The sequence below is a fragment of the Cynara cardunculus genome, unplaced genomic scaffold, assembly GCF_001531365.2.
Source record: "Cynara cardunculus var. scolymus isolate 2C unplaced genomic scaffold, CcrdV1 Un_Scaffold_1775, whole genome shotgun sequence".
Lineage (NCBI taxonomy): Eukaryota > Viridiplantae > Streptophyta > Magnoliopsida > Asterales > Asteraceae > Cynara > Cynara cardunculus.
The window spans coordinates 23232-41218 of record NW_020200871.1 but is presented as its reverse complement, the minus strand read 5'-3'; the positions used below and the strand labels follow the sequence as shown (position 1 = coordinate 41218).

At 35.5% G+C, this 17987-nt stretch overlaps 1 protein-coding gene across 3 annotated transcripts in view; it reads right to left on the bottom strand.

Moving 5' to 3' along the window:
* LOC112502684 (calcium-transporting ATPase 3, endoplasmic reticulum-type) overlaps positions 1 to 17987 on the bottom strand; it is a 51335-nt gene that overhangs the window by 22090 nt on the left and 11258 nt on the right. For 2 of the 3 annotated variants that reach the window (XM_025106664.1, XM_025106665.1), the window contains exons 5-20: positions 17667 to 17759; positions 17440 to 17576; positions 14461 to 14535; positions 13535 to 13580; positions 13175 to 13234; positions 12974 to 13054; positions 12223 to 12308; positions 11130 to 11231; positions 11005 to 11058; positions 9188 to 9289; positions 5176 to 5234; positions 4010 to 4154; positions 2745 to 2852; positions 1609 to 1761; positions 1388 to 1492; positions 760 to 956 (exon numbers count right to left, since the gene is read on the bottom strand). In XM_025106664.1, the coding sequence (XP_024962432.1) occupies positions 760 to 956; positions 1388 to 1492; positions 1609 to 1761; positions 2745 to 2852; positions 4010 to 4154; positions 5176 to 5234; positions 9188 to 9289; positions 11005 to 11058; positions 11130 to 11231; positions 12223 to 12308; positions 12974 to 13054; positions 13175 to 13234; positions 13535 to 13580; positions 14461 to 14535; positions 17440 to 17576; positions 17667 to 17759 (1603 nt within the window). The remainder of the gene's footprint in view (positions 1 to 759; positions 957 to 1387; positions 1493 to 1608; positions 1762 to 2744; positions 2853 to 4009; positions 4155 to 5175; positions 5235 to 9187; positions 9290 to 11004; positions 11059 to 11129; positions 11232 to 12222; positions 12309 to 12973; positions 13055 to 13174; positions 13235 to 13534; positions 13581 to 14460; positions 14536 to 17439; positions 17577 to 17666; positions 17760 to 17987) is intronic. The other variant, XM_025106667.1, reaches the window with a different exon arrangement.

The following is a 17987-nucleotide window of genomic DNA, read 5'->3' as shown; positions in this document are numbered from 1 at the left end:
CAGGCACGCTTTTAACAACTATGATTATTCCAAGTTCTTACTTTGGGCTTTGTCAAATTTTTAAGCATCATCTGTGAGGGAGAGTTAATACCTAATGACATGTATTTAGAAGCTACTATACGGTTATGGTCAACACCCCTAAGAAATTCTTATATCTTTTAATAGAACAAGAGAATCTATATCAAATAAAAAACAAGGTTCCATCATATCTTTCCATTGCAAGAAACATAATGACAGCCAAGAAAAAAGACAGCACTAGAAAGGCTCAAAAGAGGCACATCTTTCATTAACAGACAACAAGCAATGCATTATCATTGCTTCCTGGCATGACGGAGAAAGTTAAATGATTCACAAAAGTTCAAACATATCGCTATTTCACTAAGCAATTCAATGTATTTAGAGCTGAGACTTGGACAACCAAACCAGTAACATTGCATAGGTTGTGGTCAAAAGGAAGAGAAAGCGTAGTAGTTCCATGATAACTGTTGTGTGACAGTAGAGAAACACTAAGGATGCCATTCTCAGAGAACATCAATGTCCAATTTGCAAGTTAAACTCGACATAAAGAATTTAATGTGACATGGATAATTGGAAATAATTATTAAAAGAGAGCAGAAACAGATACCTTAATTGTTTTGGCTGAAGCAAATTAAGACTCATGTGGGTAGGCAACATTTTGTCAAAATTTCTTATAAGCTTAAGGTGAACAGACAAAAAGAGCCCAGTGGCAAACATATTGAAAGGAAATCAGTCCTTAACCTGGAAAATCTAGATTCCAGCTCAGCTCTAATATGTGCAGTTAGAGGAACAGTGGAACCATCATCATTGCAGAGAATACTTGTACATTTGGAAATTATACTCTCCGGGGCACCTTTGGAGAACATAATCTCAATCTGTTTCCGGCTACAAAGAACACTCATCATCTTGCGATCACGAGAAAAATCCAAAAGAGATATCTGCATGCATTACATTTCCAAGTATATATTAACAGATAGATGCACATAAACAACATAAAAGAAAGGATATGGAACACATGATGTAAACATCAGAAATTGCTCAAAAGAGTGCATAAACATATGCTCCTGATGTATTTTGAGTCTGAGATATTATTTATGCCAAATATAATGAACCAGAAGTAACAGCACACATGGTCTGAATTTGACAAAGAGAAAAGCCTATAACTCCTGACATGGAGGATGAAGATGCATTCACAACTTTACTGGACCCAAAAACTAACAGAATGATAAAACCGAACTGCATAAGAATTATAAAGTACAGCAGATGTAGATGTTACGATATGCCACACGATGATCTTAATAATGATGCGATCAGAAAGAAGGATACAAATTGAGAGAGAGAAAGGTCTATAAAAATAGATATAACGAACCTTCTTGAACTGGTTCTCCCAATAATGATTACAGTACGACGCCCTTTCATGCTTCGTCAACATATTCAGAGCAGAAGGCATAGAATCAAAACCAGGAAGACCAACCTGATAAGAAGCCAAAAAATACAAACTAAGGTGGAGATGCAACATAGTAGGTCAAGGTGAACAAGGACAAAAAAATAAGTTGTCAGCCAACTGGCATCGTAGATGTCAGAATCAACCTTTTCTGCTAGTATACGAAGAGCAACTTCAGTTGACTCGCCAATTTTTTCATATTTCTTCTTGTCAGGATTGTACTGTATAACCGACTCATTGCAGAGAGCTGAACACATTGCAATGTGAAGGAGACAAGGAAATTGAGCAGGAAAATCAAGCTGCAAAAAGTTCATAATGACATAGTTAATATTAAAGATTATTATTATACATAATAGCAGTAGTATTCTTATCATTATAATTAATATTAATGATTATTATTGTAATTAATAGCAGAGCAGGGACAGTAGAGTTGGGGATATTCATATCAGATGCCTCAAGGATCAATGTAGCAATGCTCAACATTAATCTGCATCATGTTTGTGTGGTTGCAGTCAAGGATAATGTTCAATATCATATAGGTAGTGGCATTCAGCAATTCGGAAAAATCATACCGATGTATGAGGTTTGGTTTTGACATGTTTGGTCAAAGTTGATAGTAGTATCACTGTATCAATAGTAATAGTCATTCTAGGTTTGGTCCACACATATACCTCTAAAGCAATAATATTAATTACAGGTTCCTAACCAAATTTGTAATGAGGTATCTGAGACCAGACTATGAGGATTCAATTTTGAGACCCTAGTCCCCAACAAAAACAGCCACACAGCAGAATTTTCTGTGGCTCGGCAGCCAGAAAAACAACAGTGCCCTGGTTCAAGACTTCTTTACACAGATCAAACACGTAGAAGAATGCATACTCTAATAATAGGCAAAACTGATGTCCTTTTAGTCAAAGGTCCGTAAACTGTTTCTAATAGAGAACACCTTGTGAGTGGTTTGGCATTTGTAAATGGTCATGAATTCCTGCTTCACATCAATTTCCACCTCCCATGGGGAAGGTGTTGATTGATATGATTTATCTTGGATTATCAATCTTCCTTTGTGATTAAGTTCTTTTATGTAATACTCACAGATCAAAGTGTACAATTAGGTTTTTACAGGTTGTGAAACTAGTCAATTTTCAAAGTGGGACACGAGTGCATTCCTAAAGCGTAATGCCAACAAATAGTAAACAGAGAAAAGTAAAGTCTAATAAGAAAGTTAAGAAAGAAAAAGATATAATTTGAACAAAATGGAAGTAAATTTTCAGCTTAATCTTACTTGCATCCCCATGCCATCAAAAATAGAACCTTCTGGTGCATATGTTGTACCACTAATGCTGTACTCTGCAGCCACAACTCCATGACTGGCAGATTGAAGCACACAAATCTAGAAGAAGACAAAATAAAGCAAAACAGAAAATGGATAGGTACTAATATCCAAAATAAGAAGTTCAAAAACATTATATGTATCAGCAGGAAAACAATAGCATTTTTCGGATGATCTCATACCAATAAAAGGTACACAATGGTCCAAACGGTATTGGCAAGTGTTCATAACAACCAATCAAAAAATCAATAATCTAAGAACAAAAAGAAGTGAGGGTTAATTTTTTTACACAGGGGTTCTAGGTAGGCATGTTAATCTACGAAGAACAAGTAAACAAGCATGGATATTTAATATTGTTCTAGAAGTTCAGAGATATGTCTGAAATTTTAGTATTGTGTAAGATAAAGTGTTATTGCTTCTTCAAACCTAAAAATCCAGTGATCAAGTTTGTGAAAAGGAGAGAGAGATCTCTTGTTGCATGATGTCTACATAAAACCAAATTAACTATTCAAATGTCAACTCTCACTTCATTTCACCTATACTCTTCCCCTCACGAAATGCACTCTCCCTCATGCCGAATCAGTGTTTTATTCAACCAATTTATTAAAATTGAATCAAGTTAATGGTAGTTTACTGAGTCAGGGTGTGACTTGGACACTTCTTTTGAAAAGGTGTCCCAGGCTATGCCTACACTAATCCTAGCATATTGTGACTGAAAGAAATTAGCCCTGATAAACTCAATGGCCTCAATTGATATGTACGCATGGCATCGAACCCTGGGCAGATGGGATATTCCACCACATCCCACAAGTTCTCAACCACTACGCCACAACCCTTGTGGTTTTCTTTTGAAAAACTTGCGTCTTGTTTACCCATACCCAACTTGATTTTGAAATAAAACAATCCAAGTCAACTGACGCATTGACTGCTATGATCCCAAGAAAAATCATGCCACAAGACACAAGAAAGAGAGAGAGAGGAGAGAACAAGAGAGAACTGGAAGTCCAAGACAAAAAAATTGATAATTCATTGCTCAAAAACTAAAAGAATTAGAACATCTAATAGGAAAATAGAGTCTCAGTCTAAACTGAAACTGATAACTACCCATGAAAACTTACAACCCTGGCCACTTGTTTAGCAAAACCAAATTTATGGGAGTTCCATAAACAGAACATGTAAGATCCGAAGTATAGAGTACAAGCAGAAACAGAAATCACCTTCGAAACTGACATCATATTAGTGGTCAGGGTACCAGTTTTGTCACTGCAGATCACTGTTGTACAACCCAGTGTCTCTACAGAAGGCAATGATCTCACAATAGCATTCAAACGAGCCATTCTTTTTGTTCCAAGAGCCAAACAACTGTCAATTAAATATAATAGAGTTCATAATCAGCCATAATGACAAGCTTGTTGAAATTTGCAAATAAGAACATTAGATGTACGATCTCCTTTTGGCCTTTAGCCCTTCAATGATGAGCACACATGATGGCACATAATTTATTCTAACATCTTCCATGTGTAACAGTGTAAGCATATTCTGAATTTTTTTACATCCCATTTATGCCTGCATTACCTAGATAAAACTTGAGAAATTGTGTTGCAAGTCAATTACCATACCATAAAGCATATCCAATAAAATTGCATCTAAGCCATCGCCCAAATAATTGGACAGCATGTTCATATGACCAAAATACCATGCGAGGGGCAAATTAACAGTCAATATCCAAGGCCTTTGTCTGGCTCAATGACTAAAATGTGTAGTAGACTAAGATAGAAAGATGTAAGTAGGTAACTGGCAAAAAGTAGTCTCAGTCACTACAGTCTTTTTTCTCAAATGCAAGGGAAATGAAAAGTCTCTTCTCACCAACCCTCACAAAGTCAAAGAGACTTGATGCTAATTTAGAGATTTAACTACTCTAAACTTACAACAATATAGTTACATATTTCTCACTCTCCCACTTGCATTCTACTTTTGTACTTAAAATGAAGGAGAAGGTAGAAGAAAGAATGAAAATATGAATGAACAAAACGTCTGCAAAACCATACAAGAAGATAAACTACACAATCTCAATCTACTTTTATGCATCAACCTAAATTCAGTTTTCTTTAATTTGGGATCAGGATCTTCTACCATTTTCTACTTTGTGTTATCCACTTTGCTTCAAACAGAGGGGTCTCTTCCATATTAGACCTTGTGCTCAAATAGTCAAATGCACCAATATTTCAAGCATGTGATTTGTGTGGTTAGGTGCAAATATGAGGGAATAAGTGATATTGTTTTTGGTAGCATCAAACAAATTCAATTTCCTGGGCTCACAATATGAATCCATCTTTCGTTGCCGATGAAGTCCAGCGTATATGAATATAAGCAAATCACTCACGTTGTAACAACAGCTGGAAGACCTTCCGGAATCGCAGCAACAGCAAGGGCAACTGCAATCTAGTTAGGTAAGATAAAATTAAGTCAGGACAAAGATTTTGCATGAAATGTTTGTAACAAGTTGAAGAATTAACTGATTATTCCGTTACTCATTTATTAATCATATACACGATAGGTTTATTTAGCTAACATAATCCAATCTATACCTAAAATAGATACTAATAGAAGAAAAAGATAGACACAAAATACATGCCTAACTTTCTACCAAATGCAACACTCCCCCTCAAGCTAATGAGTATATGCCATATAGTCTCAGGTTGGATATGAGGTCCTCAAATTAGGGTCTCGGTAGTGCTCTACTGAGGATATCTACCGTTTGTTATTTAGTGTTGAAGTCAAATTTCACCACTTCAATTGTCACCTTCTCAGTGATGAAATGTCGATCGATATGAACATGTTTGGTCTTATCATGGTGCAAATGCTAATAGTCGCCTTATTGTCACACGTCATCTAGACATGATAGGTAAGATGATGACCAAGATCATTCAGAACTCCTTTGACCCATATTCCTTCACAAATTCCTTGTGTCAATGTTCTATATTACGCTTCAGTACTACTTGACACTACCTATTGTTTCTTACTCCTCGAAGTGACAACTGACGAGGTTCCACACACAAAGAAACAATACTAGGAAGTTGATTTGCTGCTATTTGCATCTAGAGCCAGGTTTCCATCAGAGTAGATCTCAACCTTCCTCCCTGCCCGAGTGTCATCTTTAGATATTGTAGAATCATTGACAAACAACTGTAACTATGTACTTGTAACTATGTACCTAATATCAAGTCTAGTGTGAGCAAAATAGATGAGACATCAAATTACACATTGATATCTCCACGTGTCCCTCGTGCACTGTCTGTTCTCAAATCCAACTTCTTGGCGCGGAAAACATATTTTAAGAAGAAGTAAGAGATAATTCTATCTTATCCCACTTAAATTAGTATTTTAAATAATTAAAATAGTTTCCTTAATGTAGTAGGATTCTAGATAATCACGTATACATAGAGGGTAGCGCATGCATTAGAATGTAGTCAAATTTGTAGTATTTCTTTAGTAGTTTAAAATTGTGTTAGTTTTCAGTTAATCAATCAATCATAATTAGGTTTGGGTCCTAATAGTTCCATGGGAGTATCAACAGGTTTGCATCCATGCATTCCAGTTTCTTTTAGTAGATCATGTATGTATTTCCTTTGAGAAATAATAATACCTTTTGTGGACCGAGCTACTTCCATGCCAAGAAAATATTTCAGATTCCCAAGGTCTTTTACTTCAAATTCTTGTGACAAATACTCCTTAAATTATGTAGGTCATTCTCATTGTTACCTGTTAAAGTGATGACATCCACATAGAATATCAAAATGGCATGTTTTCCTATTTTAGATCGTCGTGTCTGAGATTTAAAATTTATCAAACCATGCTCTAAGGGATTGGTTTAGTCCGCAGAGTCATTTCCTAGGTTTACAGACGGATTGTTTGCTTGATTACCTTCAAACCCATGTAGAATATCCATATATACTTCTATTAAACCTCCATCCTAGAATTCCTTTTTTATATCCTATTGTTGAAAACTTCGGTCTTGATTCAGTATCAAGATGGTGTTGAGTTTAGCAATAGTCGATTCCATATGATAGAGTAACCCCTCCGGCAACAAATGAGCCTTGTACCTTTCTACATTGCCATTCGCCTTCTTCTTGACTATAAATATCCGATTGCAGCCAACAAGCCTCCTTCCAAGTGGGAGATTTGTAAGTGTCCATGTCTCATATTTCTTAAATACTTCCGTCTCATTGTGAATAATCTTCTTCCACTATCGATTTTGTAAAATAAATGTTTTTCAGAGTCTGTGTAGAGTCAAGAGTAGAAACAGAACCTGTTAAATTAGGTGACAAACCATCATATATGATATGCATACAAATAAGGTCGCGAACCATCATAAGTGATATGCTTACAAATAAGGTGACTAACTATTGTCTCACTCTTTTCCTCAAAGCAATGGGCACATTTGAATCATCCATATCTTCCATGTGTGACCTATTTTCACTCATGACTTTCTCAGGAAAGCTTGAATTAAGAGGTCAATGAGTTGAACAGGTTATGAACTTGCTTCAAGCTCTACACATCTCTTCTTCCTCGTAGAATATGTTATTATGTTCTTTTGAGGCAAAAGCAGCATAGATTTAGACTGAGCGCTCAGGAGCGGATATATATGAAGTTTTCAGCTCAGGATCGGATCGATGTCAGGACTCTAGATGAGGAATTTTAGACTCATGTAGACTAACATTGCACGAAGGCTCAATTGATGAATCAAGTTATGTTCCCAAGGGTTCCAAGAACGAGGTTCATGTTCACAATCCCAGTGAACAGAAGACTTGGAGAAAAGTGATATAGAATCGATTTTAGTATATGGAGAATAACACTTATACCTGTTTTAATTGAAAGAGGAGCCTAAGAATAGACATTTTGGATGACAAGGATCAAGCTTGCTATGATGTTGAGGGTACACATACGAATGAAAATTATGAAAATAGACTTGACACTTTGAGACAGACCAGATTTGCTTGAGGAGGAACCCAGTTTGAGGAGAAATCACATGTAAGAATATATCCAAAGCTATGAAGAACAAGGCGGAGTAGGAATTCAAACAGATGCATAATTAGTTGGTTGTACGAGTAAACCATCACCTGTGTGATCTCATGCACCTATATCCACACTCCATATTTTCACAATTCCTTTGCTTATTGTTAAGGTCGTGGCAGACTCAATTTTATCCACCAAACCTACCTGTTTGGAACTACCATCAGATTGATCAAACAATTTTTAAAGTAGATCCAATGGCTCTTTCTTGAATGGATTGGTCTCATAATTTTCCATAAAAAATGCTTACAGAAAAATACGAAGAACAATCCCAACGAAAGCTGAAAATAGCCTTTTTACAAACACCACAGTAGCCAAATAGCAACCCTATTTGCACAAATAGGCAGCTGAAACACATCCCCAACGGTGTAGTTTTGTAACATGTGTTTATACACAATTCTAGCCAACTGTTATGCAGCCAAACACTGTGGGAACAGTGTGTATAAATAGCAAAAGGAAGGCAGACGGTAGTTGGCAATAATCAGTTAACTTGAATTCGGAACAAAGACACGTACCAAATTCTCGAAACTATTTCTTAGCAAGAGAGCTTGATCTCATTGATGAACATGAGATTCAGGATCTCAACGATTTAGGGTCTGGTGTAAATTTAAAGTTCCGGCGAGATGATGATGGCTTTTAGAGGGTTTTGGCAAGATTATGAGAGGCTATCGAGAAGGGTAGCAATGATGTTGACCCTGAACATGAAAGGAAGTCCGATGATGAGGCAGAAGGTTGGTTGGCAACCACCATGATGGTCACAAAAACAGGTAGTTGAAGCGACGACTAGGACGACAAAGCGAAGGTTTTGCTTTCATAGATATCTGGTCTCGAAATGGCTGAAAACGGTCAGGATCGTCGAGAACAATGAGATGACCAGTAAGCAGGTGATTACACCTCTGATACCATGAAGAATTAATCGATTCTTCTATTTCTCATATATTAATCAATAATACAACATTGGTTGATACGAATAATATAATCCAATTTATTAAGCTTTCACTTTACCAAAGCCTATATTAGGGTCTACACAAATGTTGTTAATGTGGTTTTCAGTAAATAATAACCACTAAATATAATCATACAAAAAATAACTCACAACTACCTTATTATCAACCAAAAACAGAAATACAATCAAATGTGAAGTCCACATCTTATTGCGTAAATAACCAAGAGTTCCCTAAGAAGATCAAGAAATATCAACATAGTAGAATAAATTCATGTGACTATAATTAGAACTAATAGACAAATAGCCACTTAACACCATACAACGAACATTAAGTGGTAAAGAGCATCAATGCATAGATATTTTCCCAAATATTTACCTTGAAGTAGTGAACAGCACCTTGAAAGAAGCCCCCATGGACAGGATCACGAAAATGGCCAATATTAACAATCCACACCAATATGCAGATACCAGCTATGACCTAAGAATAGAGAAAGAAGCAACACAAGTTTGCAGTCATACCAATAATATAAATGCTCTTTGAATGAAGAATGAAGTGCATATTTGAACTAATAAGCTCAGAACGTCTGCCCTGACCTTCAGAATCAGTGAAGCAATGCCATGGTTTGCAGGGGTTTTGTAGCCCTCGAATATAACATGATAAGGCTAGGGGTCAAGGAATAGATTTCCTTCTCTTTATTGAACATTCACTTCACCTTGAATGATGTATTAATATTAACCTACTTAATCTAGTTTTTGACATAAAATTGCGTACAAGATACAAGTTTGTCCTATGTAATCTTACAAGAATGTCCACCTAGGATAAGGAAGGAGAGTTGCAACATGTATTATGACATGTGCATGTTGTGTGGTGTGAAACTCTAAGCAGCATGGAAACAAGGATGTGTTGTTTATATGTGCTATAGACCAGGCACCCCCTAGTGCACCACTGCTTGTCAACTTCCAGGTATAAAACTCAAAACTTTAGTAGAGATGCAGCTTCTGGTGGGGTCGGTTCTTCCAAGTTAACAAAGGTCCAAAGTTCACCTTGCTGTCACATTGAGAACTACAAAAAAGTCCAATGTTTCTTTCAAGCCCTTGTCAGTACCAGTCATATGTTTCCGAGTATCACAATACACCTTTTTGGGTCCATGTTCAAGGAAGCTGGGCCATGAAGAGGCCTTCATTTATTTTGTCACTTTTTAAATGCAACTTTCTTTTCAAGTGTGAAGGGTTCTGCTAGTCATTTCTCAAGTTGTTAATAAAATTGCATTAACAATATCATTACAATGGTACTTAGCTACTCAAAACTGGAACCTTAATGGATCTAGATCCAAGCAAATACCATTCAAATTTCACACCAAAAAACATAAATAAATTTTGAAAGTACAAAGTAACAGGAGGAAAGGTATTGACAATGCTTTCAATTAAAGCAGAATGAATCCAAATGCAATTCAAGATGATAGTTTTTTCACTACCTTAAACAAAACTTTAAGGTCATTAGAACACAACAGTTGAAGATTGGCTAGGAAGCCAAGTATCAAAAGAGAGGAAAACTAGTAATGTCAACTGAGGAAACCAACTTTAGCCACATCTGATTAATTGTAAGGTGATGTATGATATGCTGGTGTCTAATGAAGAATCATTTGATGCTCCAACGTTTCATACCAAAATTTGAGATGTTGGTTGTACATGTAATAAACTAATAAGTTGCCACCTAACACAGAAAGTAAACAATGTTAGAAGGGACAAGTGGCAGTTTGGGATAATTAGAATGGCCTTGGACAGTCAATGTATCTTTTATGCTTTGGAAGTTCAGTTTCCCCTTCGAATGTATTGTACACAGTAGTCTGGCTAATGCTTATGCCAATTCTCCTCCAAGAGTTACTTTTTACTGTCGAGATAAAGTTGTAACTATCATGACTAGATATGCATACATTACTATGGATCATCCATACAAGTGTTTTATGGTGTCTTTGTGTATTACCAGAACTGACCATTCTTGTCATTTTCCATTTCACACCCTTTTGAACCACTGCAATTTTAAAGAAGAATACCTCTAATAAAAACGGATGAGAAAATCGCACCATGAACATATATGGATGAATTGGATTAGAGAAGAATGTATAGGATGAATTGGAGTAGAGAAGAATGTATAGCAAAAGGTATATACAGTGAACAGAGGCAGTCTTTAACCTTGGCCAAGAAAGTACCAAATTCGTCAAGCTTCCTTTTGAGTGGTGTTGCTTCCTGCAATGAAAGCAATTAGATTTAAGGATATGATGCAAACAGGGGATGATTTGGATATACATGAAACTTACATCCTCGGTTCTCAACATAGAATCACGTATGCTGCCCATTGCAGTATTAGAACCAACTTCAACAACAACAGCTCTTGCTCTACCAGCAACCACTACTGTTCCCTGGCCATCGCAAGTTCAATTCATTAGTTCTCTCATAGGATAACTTCTTTTAAAGACTTCCCATCAACTTTTTCCCCAGGAAATCTCATGAATTCTTTGTTCCTATGGTAGAACCGAACTTAAGAAAAACCAAAGCAAAGAGTGAGACATATGATGAGCATAGTACAAACTCTTTAAGAGAAAACCGTCGATCATGGCAATTCTTTTCAAGCGCAGCAAAAGCAGACCAAAGAAGCTTTGGACTCAGATACTTCAGTTTATACATGCAGCCTAGCAACAATCATCCTAAGTTTCTACTATTCACATATCGGTTGGCATGCCAACTCTGGAGTTGCTTCTTGATATAAATCTTGATCTCCCTTTCAAGAATTGAGAGCTTACTAGTCTTCTTTTGTGATGGCTTTTACGAAGGGATAAAGATTATACTTATTTTTGGGGGCCATGGGGTACATTCTCACAAGATTCACTCTAGCTTCCCCTTTATGATTGTGCATATTCTTGGACCATTTGAGAATTACTTTTGAGGTCCTATTAAAGGATGGGTACTGCAATTAGAGGTTACTTCAGAAAGAAGACGAATATGTCAAAGCACAGTCTATTACTAAACGTTTAGGCTACATTTCATTTAAAAGCATGTCATAAAGCATGAGAAAAAGACTCAGCTCAGAGTATAAAGCATGAGAAAAAGACACAGCTCAGAGTATAGACTGCCAGTCATGATATTCTTTAAATGGTGATCAAAGAATATTTCGAACTAATGAAGAAACATTGCCTCAGAATTTACTCGCAAATAATGAAAAACTATATCTTGTCTTTCTGTCAAAGGAATAGACAGTGCTTGCTATCTAGCCAACCACTTAGAACAGCACAAAACTGCATGATATTAGAAATCTACATGTTAGGGGGTGCTGTTTCCTTTGTAACATGTAATTAACATGTAATTAGCAACCAATAATGTGTCAAGAACAATTACAACTGCTCAAACCCATACCGAGAAAAGGATATTGGTTTTGTCTTGGTACACTGCATTGGTTGTTAAAGTAGACTCGAGCTCCTTTTCCACAGAAGAACTCTCACCTGTTGTCATAAATAAATCCATGTGGGATTATAATTGATTTTTATGACAAACAATGGAAAAAAATAATAAAAATGTAGCACAAAGGAGCAACTAAGGAATCATACCCCAGCACACCACAATCGAGCAAAAAAATATAATATACACTAGAAGATAAACACAGTTAAACCATAAGACAACTTGTCAATATATGTTGCAAGGAACGTTGTCATTTTCATGTTGTCAATAACTTGAAAATGAAAAAGCACTTGTTACAGTTTCTTGCACTTAGAACTGCTGCTAATTGGGCTTAATTAGCATTATACAACTTTGTTTAGAAAATGTTGTGTCTTTCATATTATCCACCCACCAGCCCTACCCAAGAACCTCCATTGTGCATGTCCTTCCAGGTTCCCATTATCAGCTGACCCTTTTGAGTTGAATTAAATAAAAATGTCCAATAGTCAACACATCAAGTCATCTAAAAGGAACCATCAATGATGATTAAGTTAAGAATAGAAGACTTGGATTAGAGCACCATAAATCTTTTCACTTTCTTGAAATAGATATCTCACAATAATGAAGGGCAAAAATGGTAATCATCAACAAAAACAATGTGAAGACACTATTGTAAATATAAAAATCATTTAACTCATCACAAAATGATAAGGGCATGTAAAGAGTATACCTGTAAGAATCGCTTGATCGACACGTAGTTGATCACTTAACATATCAATCATTCTCAGGTCTGCTGGAATTTTGCAACCCACTATTCATTGGAGAAAGCCGCAGAAATGAAAAAGGAGAATATTATTAATTGATGAAACTGTAGACTTGGAAGGTACATGTTAAGAATGTAGCCTCCTTGAGGATACGAAACAAAACCTACCACTAACTTCTACAATATCTCCTGGAACAAGCTCGGTCGCAGGAAGAATGGAGAAGCAACCTGCAAAAGCTTTCACAAATGAGATGGCAATAGCTAGATGCTTGATAAACCTGATAATCAAGAAAAGGTTTGGTGCTTGCGTAACTTAGCACGCAACACTACCAAATGAAAAGATGAACAGAACATGTGATTCATGCCATTTTATACATGCTCTTAATTGAATATCATTAAGGTGATTGTAGATGAATTGTTATTATATAAACACCTTAATCTTTCAAATAATAGGAGTAGCATTCGTCCAAGGATGGATTACAACAATGGCATTTTCATGACTATTAAAAGGTAGCATTAAATATTTACCATTACGCATGACGGTTGCAACATCTGCTTGATAGGCACGCAACTCCTACAACAAAAAAGAAAAGAAATGAATAGAATTAGCATAAAAAACAACAATAGTATACACTTTATTCCAGATTAATTAGGGTACGCAACCAAATCAAATCTTTCAGAAATTACAAAGATACCAGTGCGTATTAAGATGAAAAGATTCAAAAAAGTAACACAAAATGGATGTTAAATAAAACTAGAGTTAGCTTATGAAATTTCAATTATAAATGAATTGAAGTCATGATCACATGCCATCTCACTTAACTTTGAGATAAACAGATGAACATAGTCCATATACTGTAAAAAATGTGAAGAGAAGATGCACCTAGCGGTTGCAAAAACTGCTACCAAAGACCATAAAACAATATTATAAGCATAACAAAATAATAATAGTAATCCGCTCGTAGCAAGCTCTCAGTCTTCCTTTCTAGTTTATCATGACTTTAGCCCTTCGGGTCCAAGATCTAGTCCAGTGATGGTAGAAAAGAGTAGCCACGTAAAGCGCCTGTTTGAAGTGGCAAAGGCTTATGCTACAGTAAGAAAAAAAATAACTGACCATCATGCTTACTATCCCTACGTTTTCAAAATACATAAATGTTGAGGCATGATAATTTTGAGCCAATACCATGTCTACTATCCAAGTATCCATAATATTTTGGTGTACTAAAAGCAAACCATTTGCATCTACATTCCTTAAAGAATAACATTAAATTATATAAACAAAAAAATGAAGATTTGAAAAAACATACATACGCTTCAAGCTAAAGTATATAAAACTAATACCGGCCGAGGCTCCTCTCTAAGCAAAGCAGAAGAGTAAGGAATGCAAACATAGTGTGTGGAATGAACAACTCTGTGTACAAGTGTCTGTCGCAATGCTGTCACCAATGACCTACCTCCAAAGCCTTTTCAGCATTGGTTTCAGTAATTACTCCTACAGCAGCATTTGCTGCCAATATCATGAGGATCACCTGGAAGCCAGCATAATATAATGTAAGGGTTATTGTTGATCATAGGTCAAGTCCTGGAGATAAAGATATGAATGCAGGATCATAACTAGGATGAAAGGAGAAAGAGAATAAATGAAAGAGAGAAATAAACTAGTCAGGCATCATTCATGATCTTCTTCACTTAGTGAGTGCATTTAATGTAGACCATAAGTATTTGTTGTGCTTTATCACTCTTAGCCTAAGCTGCTTCAAAATGATTATAATTTTGGCATACATTTTTAACGTTCAAAAAGAAGAATAACAAATTTAAGATGCATGACATTTGGAGTGAAGTTATTTAAACAAGAAGAACTCTAAATTCAGTTATACATCTAAAGAACTTGATAGGCAAAACTCAACTTTACAAGAGATTGTTTTAAATACCAAGGATACTCAGGACACACATAGATATTAAAAATATCTACTTTACACGTGTGAAGTCCTAACGAGGGGGAGAAGAATTTGTCATATCCATCAGAAATTATCTTGTCATATTGTACCCACAAAAAGAAATTAACTTGCCATAGCATACCCACAAAAAAGGTCTGGATTTAGAATAGGAGCGTATCAATATTATATTTTACCTAAACAATGTATGATTTAGGACAATGTCCGAAACTCATATACGCCAAGAAATTTGAAAGAGTGTGAATTGCAAGATCACCAACAACTCCAGGAACAGAAACTTAACAGCCAGGACCATTTAAAAGGCTAAAAAATGGTGAAGGTAAAGATAGATGTGCCATGAAACCATGTAATATACATTCCAATTGTTACAACAAAAAGACATGATGTTTTTTATTAATCAATGCTAAGCAAGCAGTGTAAATTGCATTATATCCAGTCAAAGCTACAGCCAGATATATCATTAATAAATACTATCAATAAAAATTTAATAACAGAGCCAGAACCATTCAAAAAGTTCAAAATTTGGTGAAGAGAAAGATATATGTAAATGAAGCCATGTGATCCGTATTCCAATTATTACAGCAAAATGACATTAATGTTTTTATTAAACAATGCTAAGCATACCCTGTAATTTGCATTATATCTGGTCAAAGTTAAAGCCAAAGACATAAATTACAAATACTATTCATAAATTTTTAACGGAATCATAAATTTTAAACAGAAGAATAGAATACCAAGGGTTTTTAACTGAACAATAAAAAGGTATTTGTCTTGCATAGAATTTGATTGGTTTTGAGTATTCAGAGCTCGAAATCATTTAACCACTATTTTTAAGACTGCCTTCAAAACATAATCTTTCAAGTTAAATCCACTCCAATTGCATAACGTTTTCTTAGTCATATAACTATAAGTGCCAACTGTCCACCCCTAATACACACCAGCTTAATGAAGGGCTCCATTACAGACCAGTAAATCAACAGAATGAGATAGCATGCTCCACAGTCAATCCTTGTTCATGGAACTTAAGTATAGTGACAGAATAAAAGGACAGGATAAACTGCATTGGACGGAGCAACATTTGTTGACAAATAAACACATGTCCCAGATAAGAAAAGGAAAGAGATTCAATAACATTTTATGATGCTACAGATGTTGTTAGAAAAAGGAGTAAATAGATAGCAGACGAATAGAAAAGGAGCTATTAAATTAATTCGGCATTCCAAATTTTATTCGAATCAAACGATCCGCACCATATTCTGACTCTTTTTTTGAAATAATCGCAGGAAATCCTTTGATAGAAAATAGAACTTATAAAGCAAAAGATAATAGAAATGACTAGTCTTAGATTCCAAAAATGGAAACATTTGGGTTTTTTTTAGAAATTGGATGCCCTCTTTTATATTGAACTTCTGAAAAAGCTTTAAGCAATTTGAATATCTGTCAACTAAATTCATTTGCTGGATTCCATTAGAGCTGGCAAAACCAGTAGGCCATTGAGACTACGGCCTAAGGCCTCGTAACAATCAAGGCCTACTTTTTAGTATGTATTTAACATATTATCTTCTGTGTAGTCAATAACGATTTGAATTAAATTTATCATTTGTTTTTCACAAAAAATAACCGTTAATAATATTTTTTTAGTGCATAATGTTTTTGGTTTTTATAAAGAAATACTTGCACTATTCACTGTGTTATACTCCATAGATCTTTTTCTCTCATCCTTCATATTCCCAAGAGACACATATAAAGTTTGAAAATATTAAGAAAAATACTTGATCATATCCTAAACTCCTAATTCGTAAAACTTTGTCAAAATTTATCCTTCTTTAACGAATCTAGGGAGCCAAAACAAAAAAAGATCTCTCCAATGCACTCCCTACATTGGCTCCCTACCCTAATTCACATTATCCCACTCCCTACATTGGGGAGCTCCCTACAACCCTAACTACATTATTTCTTACAAAAAAGAAGTAATTATTTTAACATAGCCGGGTGATCACAGGTCCGGGGACAAGGTAGTTAGTTGTCGAAGGGCACTATCTTACATTAGCCTTTGTTACTCAGAAGTTGTGTCACTACTTCATCCCCTTCACATCTGAAATCTAGTTTAAACAATTAATTAATTTTAAACTAAAAATCTTATATCTGCTCTTCCCAAGGAAGAGAACAAATTTCCTTAGTGCAAAAAATGCCTACATCACCAACCAGAATTATATGATTCGGTTGCAAGATAAGTCCCATGATGTGCCAAACAAGGAAATTTATACTGCTGGAAACTTGAAACATCAAATAGGGATTTAGGTCCACAAAATTATATTTCACTCGAGTACCAACATGCATCTTAAAAAATGAAAAAACACAGAATGGTCACAAAAGGGAGAATAGAGCAATAGTAATCGACTAAATAAGCAGTCCATACAGAATAAGTGCATCTGACATCTACACGAGTTCATCTCGGAAGAACAAAATGTATCTTACTGAAGGCTCCAGAAAAGCTGTTAGGCCTGTTTCTCCATTAACCAGTGCCAAAAGGAAAGAAACAACAGCAGCAGCAATCAATATCTTAACAAGCAAGTCATCAAATTGCTTCAGGACCAATTTCCAAAAAGGAGTGCCTGTATCCAGAGAGATGCAATTGCATGTTAAAAAAGAAAAATACATGTAAGGAATATACAAGTGATTTCCCTTAAAACAAAGATAGGTACTGGTACATCCGCAATCCCATGACATTCTAACAAGCAGTAGAAGTTGAAACAGTCTTCCAAACGTCAAATGCCAGAAGCACAAAAAAATAACTTCTGCACCCAATATAAGAAAAGGCCATGGATGATGGATCAACCTATCCAGTGAATCTAATGTCACAGTTATACAATGTTATTAAGTAGCACAATCACAAATTGTTAGTATATTAATGTCCAATGAGAATTCAAAGTCTAAATGAAAAGAAGTATATTATTGTAATTGTTGATGAGTTTTCAAGATATACTTGGGTGGAGTTTCTAAGACAAAAGTCTGATGCATCACGG